This window comes from Gossypium arboreum, chromosome 10 (genome assembly GCF_025698485.1).
Source record: "Gossypium arboreum isolate Shixiya-1 chromosome 10, ASM2569848v2, whole genome shotgun sequence".
NCBI lineage: Eukaryota > Viridiplantae > Streptophyta > Magnoliopsida > Malvales > Malvaceae > Gossypium > Gossypium arboreum.
The window spans coordinates 115,023,002-115,038,097 of record NC_069079.1 but is presented as its reverse complement, the minus strand read 5'-3'; the positions used below and the strand labels follow the sequence as shown (position 1 = coordinate 115,038,097).

The following is a 15,096-nucleotide window of genomic DNA, read 5'->3' as shown; positions in this document are numbered from 1 at the left end:
AAATTAATTTTAAAATAATATTAAAAAAATACATTCATACAAAATATTAATCCAAAACTATAAACACTAAACATAAATATTTTATAATTAATAATTAATAACAAAAAATTACATGCATGCAAAGAAGAGGTGGTAGGAGAGCTCTTGTGTGCATGGTAAAGGGCAGCAGGGTGGGCGGTGCATGTCAGTAGGAGGGAGCGTGTGGGCAGCCCATTCGCGCCTACCTATCAGGCTCGATTAATCGTGCCTATCCGACAGGCGCACCCGTTTTTACCCGTATTTTAACCCGTTAGACCGTATTTTTACCTATATATATATTTAAATATTTTTAATAAAAATAAAAAATAATATTTTATTTAAAAAAATTAATATAAAAAATTGAATCGCGTCTGGCAGGTAGGCGCGAATGAGAAAAACAACACATTTTAGTAAATAATCGGGCTCAGAACCTATTTGGGTATATAATTTTTTTTTTTTTAACTTATGCTTACTAGCAAAAGGAAAATGAAAATGAAAAACTGAACTCTTTAATAATATCTTTAATTAACCAAAACCCAAAAATACTTTTGGATTTTAGTTGGCCCAAATATCATCAAGCCCAATAACTAATTTTTTTTTTTTTTTTTGTGCATCTTCTTCATCTGCTTTCTCCACTGACAGCCACCCATAATCGCCCGCTTCAATTGAATCTGACACAGTTCAAACATCGGCGTCAGTGTCTAATCGCGTTGGCACCGGTGTGCCGTCGAAAAAGTCGAGTCGGATCAACGGAGCTTTTAACTTTTAAGGTACTCCACACTAGGAAATCATCCAGGAGACCAATTTAACATTGTTTCCCCTTTCTGCACAATCAATTTTAGGGTATTGGTTAAATTGTTAGAAGAAAAATACATGCCTGGTTTCATATTACCAAACTTGAATATCTAAACCCGACTTTAGTTGTTCTTTTGAATGTGTTGATTTGAGAACTGGGAATGGGATAGTAACAGTTTAGTTATTTTTTTCCTTCCTCTCTGTTAGGGTTAAGGTAGGATCTGGTTGGCAAAAGATTGGTTCTTGTTCAACCTTGTATTTTATTACATTTTAGGCGTTCCTTTCAGCTATCATCATAGATTTTGTTCTCCACCTTAAAGCGAAGATGACATCAGATCATGTTGCTGTATTTCTTGTTTATGTTCCTCATCTTCATATTAGCGGGAAAGCCAATTAGGCTATGTGATCCCTACTGCAAAAAACTGTAAAAAAACTGAGCCTATGGTTAGGGATTGTTGCTTGACATGATAATCGATGTATTCATGTCCTGTTCGTGTTATTGTCTCTTGTGGCATAAACATTTTTAAGATATTATATGTTTGACACTTTAAGAAAACTAGAATTCCTTCACATTTGAACTTTATGAGATTTCAAGTTCTTTATTTTTCCTCCATTAGAGTAGAGCTGACTCGGGATCTTGTTTTTCTCTCAAATGCATCATTGAAGTTACAAAACATGAAGCTGGATGAGCATGATTGGCTTTAATTTGGAAGAACTAATGCTGGTTGTCTGGCATTTTGAAAAACCTTTTTCTGCTCTTTAAGTATTCCAATAAATATGTTCAACTTAAATTCATCATTCAAAAGTTGTTTAAAGTGTAAGAATGTTGTAGCATTGGTTGTAATGCTATGTTGCTCCAATTCTTCATATTTCTTGAAGTACTCATGTCCAATGCATATACAGACGTAGGTATGAAGAAGTGGAGATATGAACCTCTAAAGATCCTCTAAAAACATGCAAATCATGGTAAATAAAATAAAATTAAACATGCCAGTCTCTGATACTCACACCCGAATCAAACTAACTTAGCATGCAAATGTGTCTTGCCTGTGTATTTGTGTTGTTTTCCTTCCGCTGCAATTCTATATTTACATCTGATTAAGATTCAATATTTGCAATAATGATAATAGGTGCAATCATCTCTCCCCGTTGTGAAGAAGAGTTTTTTGCATAAGTTGATGTAGAGTCATATGCTACCCACTACTCCCCAAGATCTTAACAGTACTTGTACTTTATTGATTTGGGGAAAAAAGGCGGATTGTCAGAGACAAGAAAATCTTTGTTTTGCCAATGGCTGCTTCTACAAAAGTTCTCGCCCTTGAGAGTCCAACTCAAACCGGAGAGTGGACAGTTGTTCTACCCCGTAAGGGTAGACATAGAAGGAATTCCCGAAAAATAACAATTGCAAAAGGACAGCAACAAGAACAACAGCCGTGGGTTCCAACCGATCTTGAGATTGACCCTGAGAGACAATCAAAACTTATGCATAAGATACAAGCATGTATGAAGAAAATTGAAAACTCTCAATTTTTCCTGGCTTTCTTGGATCAGATGCAAATTCCGAAAGTCTTGAATCACTTTCACAGGGTTTTGGGATCTGAGTCGCAACTGCAAATGGTGATATATGGTATTGGCAGCATTGAGTCTCATGAAACTCCTCGACTTCAACTTAGCCTTGCACTCTTGATGAAAAGAAAGTTCAGCTGGATTGGGGATATTGAGGTGTTTGATCCTGTTCTATCTGCAACTGAATCTCAGGTGTTAGAAGACCTTGGCTGTTCCGTTTTGTCTTTAAATGAGCAAGGCAGGCGGGAAGCTAAGAAGTCAACACTTTTCTTCATGCCACATTGTGAAGCAGAGTTATACAACAATCTTTTACAGGCAAATTGGGGAGTCGAGTCATTGAATCGAATTGCGCTGTTCGGAAATAGCTTTGAAACTTACGAGCAGCATGTGTCATTTAAGTACTATGATCAGGAAGTGTCACTTATGAACTCATCTGTAGCTGAGTCAGTCACACACATCTTAGATGCTCGAAGATTCATAGATGAATTCAGGATCGAGACAATTTCAGACGATTATTTTGCAGCTTTTCATGATTCAAGTTGGCATTTTTTCAAGCTTGCTTGTGAGAATGAGCTGCAGTTGAATTAAGTTACCGATTTTTGTTCTGAATTTATGAAAAACATATTGCTTTTTTTCTAAAATCATTTTGGTGTGTGGTTTATAACTGCATAAAGGATTGATAGCTTGCTAAATGCATGAGCTATAACAATATATATCTTAAATCTTAGTTTGAGTTCCTTGTATCTATCTGAGTTTTTCTTCTTTATCTATAAACATCATATAAAAAGAGGATGTATGGTTGGCACTGTAGATCTGTACACCCATGAACCCTCCAGGTGTCCTTTTAATTTCCCATTTAATATTTTAACTTTTGGGTGCTCTAGCCTGTAGGCAAGGGAAAAGATGAGAGAAAGGAATTAGAATAGAGGGAAGGAAAGAGAAAGAAAAAGAAAAAATTCTCTCTTTCTTCTTCTTTTTTATTTTTTATTTTTTTCCTAGATATTGTAGTATTGTAATTTTATCATTATAAATAGATAAATTCTTGAATTTATATTTTTATATATTATGTTGAAGTTATTTTTGTTTCGTGTTTTAATTATTTTCTCTGTATTTCAATTCATTTCATATTTTACATAATTTATCACAATAATTTTTTATCAAAATTTCTTTACATAAAATATTAAAATATAAAAATCTAATAATTTGTTATAGTGATTTAATTTAGAGAAAATGTTTTATTACTTAATTAGTTTTATTACATTTTTAATTTATATATTTAAAATATTGTTTTGTATGTTATTTCAAATGTCGATTTAGTATAGGGGTGAAGTAAAAAAAATTAGGTGTCGAAATTAAATTGTAATTTTTCACGATAGTAAAAATATAATTTCATCATTTTAATAATCTATATCTTTATAATTTTAAATAATTAAATTATAATTTATTATTTTTGGGGCTACAATATAATTTTATTTTTACCAATTTAAAATTTTAAAATTTTAAATAACTTTAGAAGAAAACTTTCTATTTTAAGGAGACCAAGCCGCAGTCCCTAACTATATCCCAGATTTAGCATGTTTAGACTAAAATATATATTTAAATAATTATTATTTTAAATTTAAATGATGTACATCTACTCACAACTCCATTTGCGATCTTGCGAAACATTTTTTTCAATGATGTAAATAAGAAATTTATCCATACATTTACTCAAAGATGAATTTAATATTCATATTTGATTGGTTAGAAAATTACCAGATAGGATTTTTTCTACAAAAAGTGTAAAAATGATAAATAGATAGACATGTTTATTATTTAATACAAAATAAATAATACTTAATTTTCTAATACTTATTTTTCAACACTTATTTTTTCAATTCATCAAACATAACCTTAAAAAATTAATTTAAATTAAAATTTCCATAAATTATATAACTTGAAAGAAATTTTGGAACTCATTGCGGAGTTGTTAATACTATATAATATAAAATGAAAACTGAGTTTAACTCGAGCTGGAGCAAGTTAGAAGTTTTGAAGTTAAGTATGTAATAAGATCATTGAACCAACGACTCAAAGGTCTCACCAATTTGACTTTGTAAATAAAGCTATAAACTGAATAGCTGGAAATGGTAAAACTATACATTCCAAAACACAAGTCTATCATTTTTGTTACATCTTTTGTGATGTTAAATCACAAGACAAAGAATATAGTTGCAGATTTTAACGTGTTTCATAAACATACAATTCTGTAACCTTTATCTGGAAATCCAATGGTCATAAACTAGAGGAAGTAGGAACAGTTGGTATTCGAAGAAGTTGTTGCAGTAAGCGAGCTGCAAGTCGCTGAGTGACCCCCCCAACTACTCGGCCCCCTAGACTGCGTCCCTCCGGCTGTTGGAGGACCTGTTCCACAACCCACCCTTCATTACCCAACTTCATTCAGTGTAACAATTGTATAAAGAAAATGGTTTCAGCCAAATGCAACACTTTCCATATCAGTGTCACCCTAACCGTCGCCTGTGAGTGCGGTTACACCGAAAGTATTTTTCTTTTTACACACTCACCGGCCTTTGAAGTGCACTTCCCTTAGTTCGAACCATGGGAAGAATGTCTTTGGAGATTAACTTTTTCAGGGTTCGATAAGTGCTCAAAGAAGACAAGACTTCTAATGTTAGCACAACCGGAGGCGATTGCCAAGTCTCAGTGCAAACAGACATTTTAGACTCAAGTCGTTACATATTTTGATATAGATACAAGAATATAATATTCCTCTTACTCATATATGATATTCACCCTTGAATTTGAATAATCTAAATGAGTATTCAAGTAAGATGCCAAGGAGAGCAACTTATGCAACTGTAAACTCTCTATTAACAATTAATCCCAGCCCTCATACAGGGTGTAACTATGTATCAACCATTTAAAACATTTTGAGAAAAGAACTTACAAAAGACATTAAAAAAAAAAAAAAGAATTTCTGACATAAAAATATAACATCGTTGCACCAATGAGGCTTCCTGAATATCTGTGTTTTTGTATATTCTTTTCTATTGTAGTAACCTATGGTATTCAGACTTTAATGAGAGTATCGGATATTGATATGCCTCTAAGATGGTCATATTCAAATATTATAAGGTTTTTTTTCTCGTATTTAGAGCGTCTATGGAGAGTCATATTCATATTTTTATACCATGTTAGAATTTGTGTCACATATAAGTGCTAGACATAAAACAAACTATACCAGAAAAAGGTTTACTTACCTGTAAAATAGGCTGCAAAAGTGCTGGATCGAAATTTTCAGAGGAACTCAGAAGCCCCCAGATTCTGAAAACCTGGTTCCGAAGCTCCATCGTGGCTTCCAAATCAGCGGTGCTCATTGCAAGCGCTCCATTTCCATTGCCATTGATCATTAGAGTTTGAATAAAAGAAGGTGCAGAGTTGTATGTATCGGCGACTGAGCCTAAAATAATGGCTTCAGTGACACGAACTGCCTCTTTAATTGTTAAATTTCTAAGTTCTTCACCGTCTGGTCCCAAAAGTAGCTTTAAAACAGGTTGTAATGCATCTTTTGCAGAGAAATCTCGGTCTTTTCTTCCCTCAATAAGAAGGTCTTCTAGTCTATTCCACCTGTCACAAACAAAAATTTTAGGTATTTCAAGCTATCTTGTTTACAGACTCTTCACTTTTCAAGTACCCTAATCTGATCTCGTGTCCAATTTATATTTCGACATGGGTATAATGATATAATACTCTAAGGACCTTCCGTATGTATGAAAAAGAAGTTTATAAAACTAAACATACTCGTGTCAGACATGTACATATATCCAACAGATTCCCAGTAGCTAGATTTCAGGAACTCAAATGCACAGATAAAATATGATGCATAAATAACTTGGTTAGGAAATACATGCCTGAACCTGCCATCCTTGAAAAGCAACTCTATGAGAGCATCTCTCAAATATGGATTAGGATCAGTGAGAAGCCTTTTAGCAAAGTAAGGATATGAGGCAGCCAACACTTTAAAATTAGGATCAGCATACAGGGCTAACCCTTCTAGCACTGTAAGCGACCTCAATATCAGTGCATAATAGGCAGGTACTGCAACAACATTAAAAACCAAACCATTAGCCTCCATAAAATGTTAGTAATTACTAACCAAACTGAATTATAGGGCTCAAAAGTAAATGGACAAAAAGAAATATCAGCTCACCATTAAAAGGGTATTGATATAAAACATTACCCAAACCATCAACAAGTGTTTTGAAGTTAAGTTCACTGACAGTGTAATTAAGTGCATCATCAAAGAAGTCCCTAAGAGCTGGCACAATGGGAGAAACGTCTACATCAGTCGATAAGAAATCCAAAGCATAATAATCACGAGCCATTGCCTCATAATCCCTATTCACCATATGAACAACATGCCCTACTATTGCCGATCTTGCGTCCTCTGGTGTCTCACTCATCATTCCAAAATCCAAAAAAGCCAGCTTCCCTTCGGGGGTCGCCAAAAGATTACCAGGATGAGGATCGGCATGAAAGTATCCGTATTCTAGTAGTTGTCGTAGGCTGCATTGGATGCCTGTTGTTACTAAATCCAAAACCTTTAAACCTTGGCTTTCAATGGCGGCTTGTTGGTTTAGTTTCACCCCGTTAACCCACTCCATTGTTAGTACTTTGCCACTTGTGTAATTCCAGTATATATCTGGGACAAGGATGTCCTCTTTGTCAGCATATAACTTCTTGAATTTTCTTGCATTTTGTCCCTCCTGCAGGCAACCTGTTAAAATTAACATCTCATAGATAGAATAAGAAACTGCACATCATTTACTATTTTCTTTTATAAGATCACTCGGACTCGAATGTGAATGTTTAACAAGGATGTGTATCTTACACAAGTAATTTTAACTTTTTTCTATGTTTTTTCATGCTCTTAGAATTGGGAAACGTCCTGTCTTGGGATCATACCCTCATACTTGCATTCAAAATATGTGTGGTAGAAATATTTTAAAAAAAATAAAGAGTTTAAGTAACATGAATTTTGTTTCACAAATTCAAAAAGGATACAAGTAATTAATTTTACTACAAGGTTTTAACTATGTTGCTTAGATACCATGTATGAACATAGATATAGAGATTTGACTCCAACTAAATATGTGAACCTTTTTTTATATAGTATGTGAATAACATTCAAACGATACAATACAATACAAAACTAAATCCAAACCCACTCTTTGGAAACATAGAAAACACAAAACAAAAAAAGAGAAATTGATGAGTGGTTAAGGATGTTTCCTTATTGAAAACGAAATTGGGAATCAAAAGCATAATGTTGTAATGAGGTTGCTGAAATCATCGTATCCAATACTTTAAACATGAGTGTGCAAAATGTAGTCCGATATATAGAAGACTTAAAAACACGCACCATATCCAACATTACATGTAACGTAGTAGAGAAACTAACCTGGACATAGTTGAGCTCTTGGTAAACCCGGCGTGCAAATTCATCGCTAAGGGCGATAACATCGGTTGTGATGATATCAACATACTTATTGATGAAAAATCCCAAGCCTCTTATAAGGTAAAAATCAAGTCCAATGGCTTCTTCAATACCAGGTCGTTGTACTTTGACAGCAACAGTTTGGCCTGAATACTTAAGTTGAGCTTTGTAGACTTGGCCTAAACTGGCCGCCGCAATAGGAGATGGAGATATTGAAGAAAAAAGGGATTCGATCGGCATCCCCAACTCCGTTTCGATGCATGAGAATGCATCTGCATCCGGAAATGTAGGCAGCGCATCCTAGTAACATACAATACTTAGTAAAGTCGAACCAACAAACTATTTCAAGTAGCGATAGGCATTTGCCACACCAACATAAGCTATAGTTGACACGTCATATGCTATTGTCTTGCATCATTTGTCACAATCAACTTAATTATTTCAAGTAGTGGAGGGAATTTGTAACATCAATATCAACTACAGTTGACATATCATATATTATCTTGTGTAACCATTTGTCAGGATAAACTTTAACGATAGAGCTTAATTGATTTTCAGGCATTTGTCACGTAAACATTAGTTACCATTGACATGTTATATGTTATTGTCTTGCGTAATCACTTACTATAATCAATTTTAACGAGAAAACTCAAACTAATTTCTTTTCAATAAAAAATTGAAAATATTTTATAAGGGTTTATATTTTTTTAGTAAGCATTATTTTAAAAAACTAAAAAAATAAAATTTCAAGTAAATAATAATAAATACTTGCATTTTATATAAAAATTCTAAATCATTTTCACTATTTTAAATATAATATTTATTTTATATTATAAAATAAATAGATTAATTATAAATTTATTTTTTAACTAATAATTCATAAATCACACGAAAAACATGTATTCAAATCAATTTCCAATTTTTTGATTATTGTGGGATAATCTACAAAACCGAAAGAAGTAGAAGAAAGAAAATTACCTGGAGTTCAGCCAGCTCCTCGAGATACTCAGGTGGGCAGAGATCGGGTCTAGTGGATAAACCCTGACCCAGTTTTACAAATGTGGGCCCTAGTCTGGTAAATATGCCTCTTAATTCAATGGCTCGCTTTCTCTTGTTTCGATCCAATGTCCCGTTCCGTTGATCCACCAACAGTTGCAAAGCAAATGAGCCTAAGGCTACCAATATCTCCAATGTCCTTTTCGCCGCCTATTCATCATATCAATTCCATCGCCATTAACCAAACACGAAACCCATCTTAATTCCATTCGTTCACAATCAAAATTTATCCCTAATTCTGAATTTTTACCAATATTCAATAATTAACCTCTAACAAGGGGATCAATTTTTGATAAATAAAAGATAGAAGAATTATGTTCAAATTTAAACCATAAATTATTTCTTGCATTTTTTAAAAAATAGTGATGAATTTAAGAGCGATGAAGAATGATAATGGCTAATTTTAATATATATATATATATATATATATGCTTACCTGAAAAATAACCAAATTAACTTAATTGAATTACACCGACTTTGAATTGATTATTATTAGAGTAAGTTTTCAGTGTTTTTTTTTCAATTTTTCTGGGGCCTAACCTGGACAGGTCGTGACCCATATTTGTTGGCAAGAAGTTCGGGGCTGTAAACGGAGGCATTTGCGGCTCGTGCCATGGCCCTGGCCTCCGCTTGCAGGTCCGCCGCAAGGTCCCCTCTCGATACTTGCAGAGCCGCCGGGGAACCATCGCCTCTTGGTCCGGCTTCTACCAAAGCAGCTCGCGGACCCAATTTGCAACCCTTGGGTTTGGAAATTGAAAACCTTTTACCGGCCTTTAAATTGAAAGAGTGAACCCCAGCTGAAACCAGATTCATGGCCGCCATTGCTGAAACTTTCCCTCTGCTTCAACAAATGGAAAGTGAAGGAAAAATAACGGAAACTGTACGCCACAGTTTGATTGATTTAACTCAGTTCAAAGAAAATAACTGGAGCCATTATTATTATTTAAAATGCGATTGGGTATTTGGATATTTTTTTTATTTGTATTTCTCCACGTAAGTTCGTTGCTTGCACGACTGCCATGAACGTAAGTGAACCAAAAACTGCCATTTGTCCCACTCTGACTCACTTCTGCCTCAGTGTTCATCCAATCAATCATAAAAAGATCCATGAGAATGTTCAACAATTCAATTAGAATTTTATATTAAATCTCAGTTTTAATTATGTCTCCAGTCTCTGTAATCTTTTAGACTTTGAAACTTAGTCCCTCTCTTTTCTTTGATAACGTAAATGTGTTCGAGTTTTCCATGGATTGAACTCAAGGCTGAGGTCAATTGAAGATTTTACATCCACCGTAGTTCAGTCAACAATCCCTCTAATTTTAATTCCAAGTAGTGTCTCTACTTATCTAATTTAAAAATTAAAAGTTGAATTAATGATGCTATTAAAAGAATTTTGTTAAATTTGAATATAATAAATTTTAATATTCAAAGGTTTTATTTATAAATTAAAGTCCAAATGATATCACATATTCAAATTTAACTAAGATGTTGTTTCATAAACTTAAAAATTAAGTCTTGACAAAATAAGTTTTAAAAATTTAGGTACTGAATTTAGTTTCTAAAATCATTTGATATATTATTTAAAATTAATTCTGAAATATAATTATATTTTTATAAATATATATTTTAAATTATAAAAATATTCTACATTCAAACATTTCAAACTTATTCTAAAAAATCAAATTTTAAACATTAAAATTTTATAGGATAATATAATGTTAAACTAAATAAACTAATTAATTGAAATATCTCCACTAAGTGATAAGTAGCTTTCATATACTTATTATTTTCTATATTTTTTATAAAAAAATTCTATCAAATTGTTTTGTTTTAGATTATCAAACATGTGTAAAAAATAATTAAATTATTTAAAATATTATTTTTCAATTGATTTAATTTTTTAATAGTCAATCAAATAAGCTTAAAAGTAATATTGATTTAACTTTAATTTTCAAATCAAATAAATAAATTTATATAATTAAAAATAGAGAAACTAAATTTCAAAAGTCTAAATGTGCAGGGACTGAGTGCAGAATTAGACGTAAGTTATAATATAATATCGTTTTAAGAAATATTTCCAAGAAAAAAAATCCTGTTTTGTTAACGGGTCTTGGCATCGAGCGGTCCAATTTTATGAAGTAGGCTTGCTTTATAAAATAAGAAATTAATTGGCAAAATAGAAGTTTGTTGGGCCGAACTGAGCCAACTTCTGAGCCGAGCCGGTATATCTCAATTTTCACCCTTTTTCAGACAAAGGTGATCGTTATACAGCAATTGGTTTCTTCTGTTAATAAAAAAAAATTAAAAAATTAATGGCTTATTTAGTATTACTGTTGAAAAGTATTTTTAAAAAGTATTTATCAGAATTGATTTTAAAAGTTCGATTTCAGATTTAAGTGTGTAGTATTGCTGTGAAAAATACTTTTAAAAAGATAAAATGTATATTTTAGACATAATGATGTTATTTAAATGATATTAAAATTAATTAATGTTATTATATATGAAATACATCAAATTAGATTATAAAAAATTTATTGTAACTTATATTAATATTTTAATACATTAATTAGAAAAGGTAAATATATTTAAAATAACTTGTATTATTTTTTATAAAATGTAATTTGAATATATAAATCATATTAGATATTAACCTAAAAAAAGCATAAACTTAACATAAAAAACATACCTTAAAGGAACAAAGATCAAAAGATGTATCTTTGAAGAAGGAGGGCAAAGGAAAAGTAGTTCAAAGAATTGTTGCAGAAGTTAAAATAACTAGAGAAAAAGTTATTTTAGTTGGTGTGTAGTAATAAAAAAAAAAAAATTTGTTGGTGTGTGCGTAAAAGTAATTCGACACCTTAAAAGTGATTTTAGTTGCAGCAAAAGCTCAAATTTTTTTGATTCTGCGTTTGATCAAATTTTGGCATTTGAAAAGTATTTTTCTTTCAAAAGTGTCTTGTTTTGGAATGTTTTTATCTCAAAAGAGCTTTTTGTCCCAAAAGTACTTCTTAAAAATATTGCTAAACTAACCCTAATAATCTGCCTCTAAATTTCATTTGGTATCTTTTGGGAAAAATAAACATTTAATCAATAGATGATGGGTGTCAAAACCACCAAATATAATTTTCTACGCTCTAACTTAATTAACCAGTAGTATAAAGTAGTACGGTCAATCCTACAGGATTGGGACTCCTAATTTTCCTGTTTACATAGTCAAATTCCTAAGTCTAGGCAACTGTTGTGCCCATGACTTGTGCGTTATAGAGCTAAAAAAAATAAAAGGGGGATTTTAGTTGATAAAAAAATAAAATAAAACAAATATAAAATAAAAAAATAGAATTATGATTGCAAAATAAAATTAAGAAAATTAAATTAAATTCGTGAATCAAATATATTAATGCTTAACCTCAATCTCGGTACACTCCAAAATTGAATCGTTCTTTGAAAGTAGATTTTCTTTTCTAAACGATAAACTGGTTACAGCAGTCAAGGATCCCCAATAGCCAACTTTTCCTTGTGTAGTTGGTTTTGATACAACCTGCAAACCAACTCTTATCGATTATCTAATCATGCGACATATGTCTGCAATTTAAGATCTCGATAGCCTTGCAATCTAGAAAAGCCCCAACTTGAATTAACAACCTCAACCACCTGAGTCATTTAAATTCGATCACTATCTTCCTTGATGGAATCCAACTTGCTTTTTCCAATTGAACACGCCAACTTATTTGCAAGAATTCAAACTCGGCAAACAACCGTCTCGTTTTCCCAACTATACGAGCGAGTCAAATAACTTCAACCCAACGCGCTCTTTTTAAATTGAAATTGAATTAACTTTAAGGGACAATTATGACTATCCCATATTCTGAAGAGATAATGATACCGTATTGGAAGGTTTTAGTACGGGTTTATATCTCACGATTTTCAATAAGAATGATAACCAACCTAAGGCTAAATAAGGTTTTGTTGAGCATTAAATTAATCATGCTCAACTGGGGTTTAAAAGTGGATTTAAGTGTAATTATGATAGGGGAAAAGGAGAAAAGGCTTACAATTGACAACAAGCTCAAAAGCTACGGACCTTAGATGAAATAAAAGAAAACAATTGTATTTAATTCCATTAATTCTGTTTTTTTCATGGCACCAATATAAGGTATTTATATACTTTTCATATGCTAAATTTAGCATGATTCATCCTAAGAATATATCAACTAAAATCAACTTTTTTTCTATTTATAGAATTTGACAACTTCAAAATGTGATTTAATCAGTCACTAATTCTACAATTTTTTCAATTCGGCCCATTTTCTTGCTTGTTGTTCCAATTTAACCCATTTTGCTTGATTTCCAATTTTGGCACTTTAATTTCATCCTTGATAAGATTTAAGCAATAAATAATAAGTTTAATAGTATTCTATGAAAAAATTAGCCAAAAAAATAGATACATTAAAAGCACAAAATTACTATCGATAGACGTTTAACCTCTCTCTAAATTTTAATGAATAATGGATTTTCCGTAGTTATACTAATTTAACTAATTTGACTTAAAAAGATAATTAATAATGTATGCACGTGAAAATTATATATTAAAATATATATATGTGTATGTAAAAATAACATCTATTAAATAATGAAACATATAATTTAAAATAAATAATAATAATACGATATATATAATATAAACAAAATTAAAATAAAACTACTTAGTTAAAAGGTTGTCATTATTAGGAAGCTTTAAAATATTAAAATACCTATGTCGTATTAAACTAATTGTAAACAAATATATGTTGAAGATTATAAAACGTGTTATGTACCGTGTAATAATTTTACACAATTCTCCATGTGTTGCCTTCCTTATAATTTCTCGAGGTTCAAAAAATTGCAAAATAAATTTTGTGATCATCAAAATTTTTAACTAAAATGTACATCTTATACTAAATTTATTTCAAAATCTTACTTTTATCATGTAACAATTTTGTTTGAAACGGATCGGATTGGTCGGATCGGGAACCAATCGGGAGACCGGTTTAAAAAGTGATTGAACAAGTTAGATCAGGAATTAGTATGAACTAGTTAAACCACTTTAAAACCGGTTGAATAAAAAAATTAAAATTAAAATATTCAATATTTTTTAATTAAACCGGTCCGGTTTAAAAAAAGCATTGTCATGTAGACTTCCTCTTTGATACAAGGTTGTTGTAACTGGACTAAACTATCGGTATACTGGTTTGGATAAAGAAGTTGAATAGATTGACTTCCGAATCTGTACAAATTGAACCGAGCTAAATTTTTATTTTTATTTTTATGATTTTTTAAATAATTTATTTAATCAAATCGAACTAACTAGTCAAACCAAAAACTAATAACCTAACAGCTCAACCATTGATTCAATTATAAAAACATTGTTTCGATATAATTTTTGTACCTAATTGAAATATTAAAGATCCAATTAATTTTTAAAATATAAATGTTTCAATAAAACCAAATTATGGTGGTTAAAAATATAAATTTTGCCCCAAATTTTTAATATAGAAGATGTCATGAGTTATATTTGAATGCAATCATGATCTTCTGTGAATATATTTCTGCTATTTTTACCTAAACTTAATAAATCAAATATAATATATTGGTTTAATATACTTTTATTTGTGAGCATAATTAATACATAAATATCATATTTCTACATTATATTCAGATTTTGATATGTTGTGATTCCTATCAACAACATATAATTAGGTATTTTATTTGAATATGATAAAATATAAGATAAGAAGATAAGAAATGTAACTAAATCATACCACTGCACCATTGTGACAATATTTCTTAATATTTTATAAATTATCGATTGAGTTTTAACTCGATTAGTATGAACATTGTTGTTAATACATGAAGACGTGGGTTCAAGTACGTATCCTCCTATTTATGAATTTGGTGATGTGTCAAAAAGAATTGATATGATAATCACCTAAATGAAATTATTTAAAAAAACTATATTTTATAAATGAGTTTTATTAATGTATATACTATCATTACAACCAAAATTTGTCTCTTTAAATTGTGTTTATTTATAAAATGAGATTAGATTAATTTAATTTGGTAAATTTATTAAACTATAAATATCATAAATTTGATCGTTTAAGTCCATTAAACCGATAAAAAAGGGA

General features: G+C 31.0%; 2 protein-coding genes across 2 annotated transcripts; one reads left to right on the top strand and one right to left on the bottom strand.

Annotated features, from left to right (window-relative positions):
* The first annotated feature begins 617 nt into the window (after window positions 1-617).
* Window positions 618-3,020, top strand: LOC108487551 (protein SENSITIVITY TO RED LIGHT REDUCED 1). Its single transcript, XM_017791924.2, has 2 exons — window positions 618-788; window positions 1,944-3,020. Exon 2 carries the CDS (start codon window positions 2,104-2,106, stop codon window positions 2,965-2,967), a length of 864 nt encoding a protein of 287 aa, XP_017647413.1. The 5' UTR covers window positions 618-788; window positions 1,944-2,103; the 3' UTR covers window positions 2,968-3,020.
* Window positions 3,021-4,465: 1,445 nt separating this feature from the next.
* LOC108487292 (protein ACTIVITY OF BC1 COMPLEX KINASE 3, chloroplastic-like) lies at window positions 4,466-9,927 on the bottom strand. The gene is made up of 7 exons (XM_017791594.2): window positions 9,473-9,927; window positions 8,855-9,082; window positions 7,841-8,176; window positions 6,590-7,145; window positions 6,291-6,477; window positions 5,640-6,006; window positions 4,466-4,782 (listed from the first exon to the last, which is right to left on the bottom strand). The coding sequence occupies exons 1-7, from the start codon at window positions 9,752-9,754 to the stop codon at window positions 4,654-4,656; spliced, it is 2,085 nt and encodes a 694-aa protein (XP_017647083.1). The 5' UTR covers window positions 9,755-9,927; the 3' UTR covers window positions 4,466-4,653.
* Between the last annotated feature and the right edge of the window lie 5,169 nt (window positions 9,928-15,096).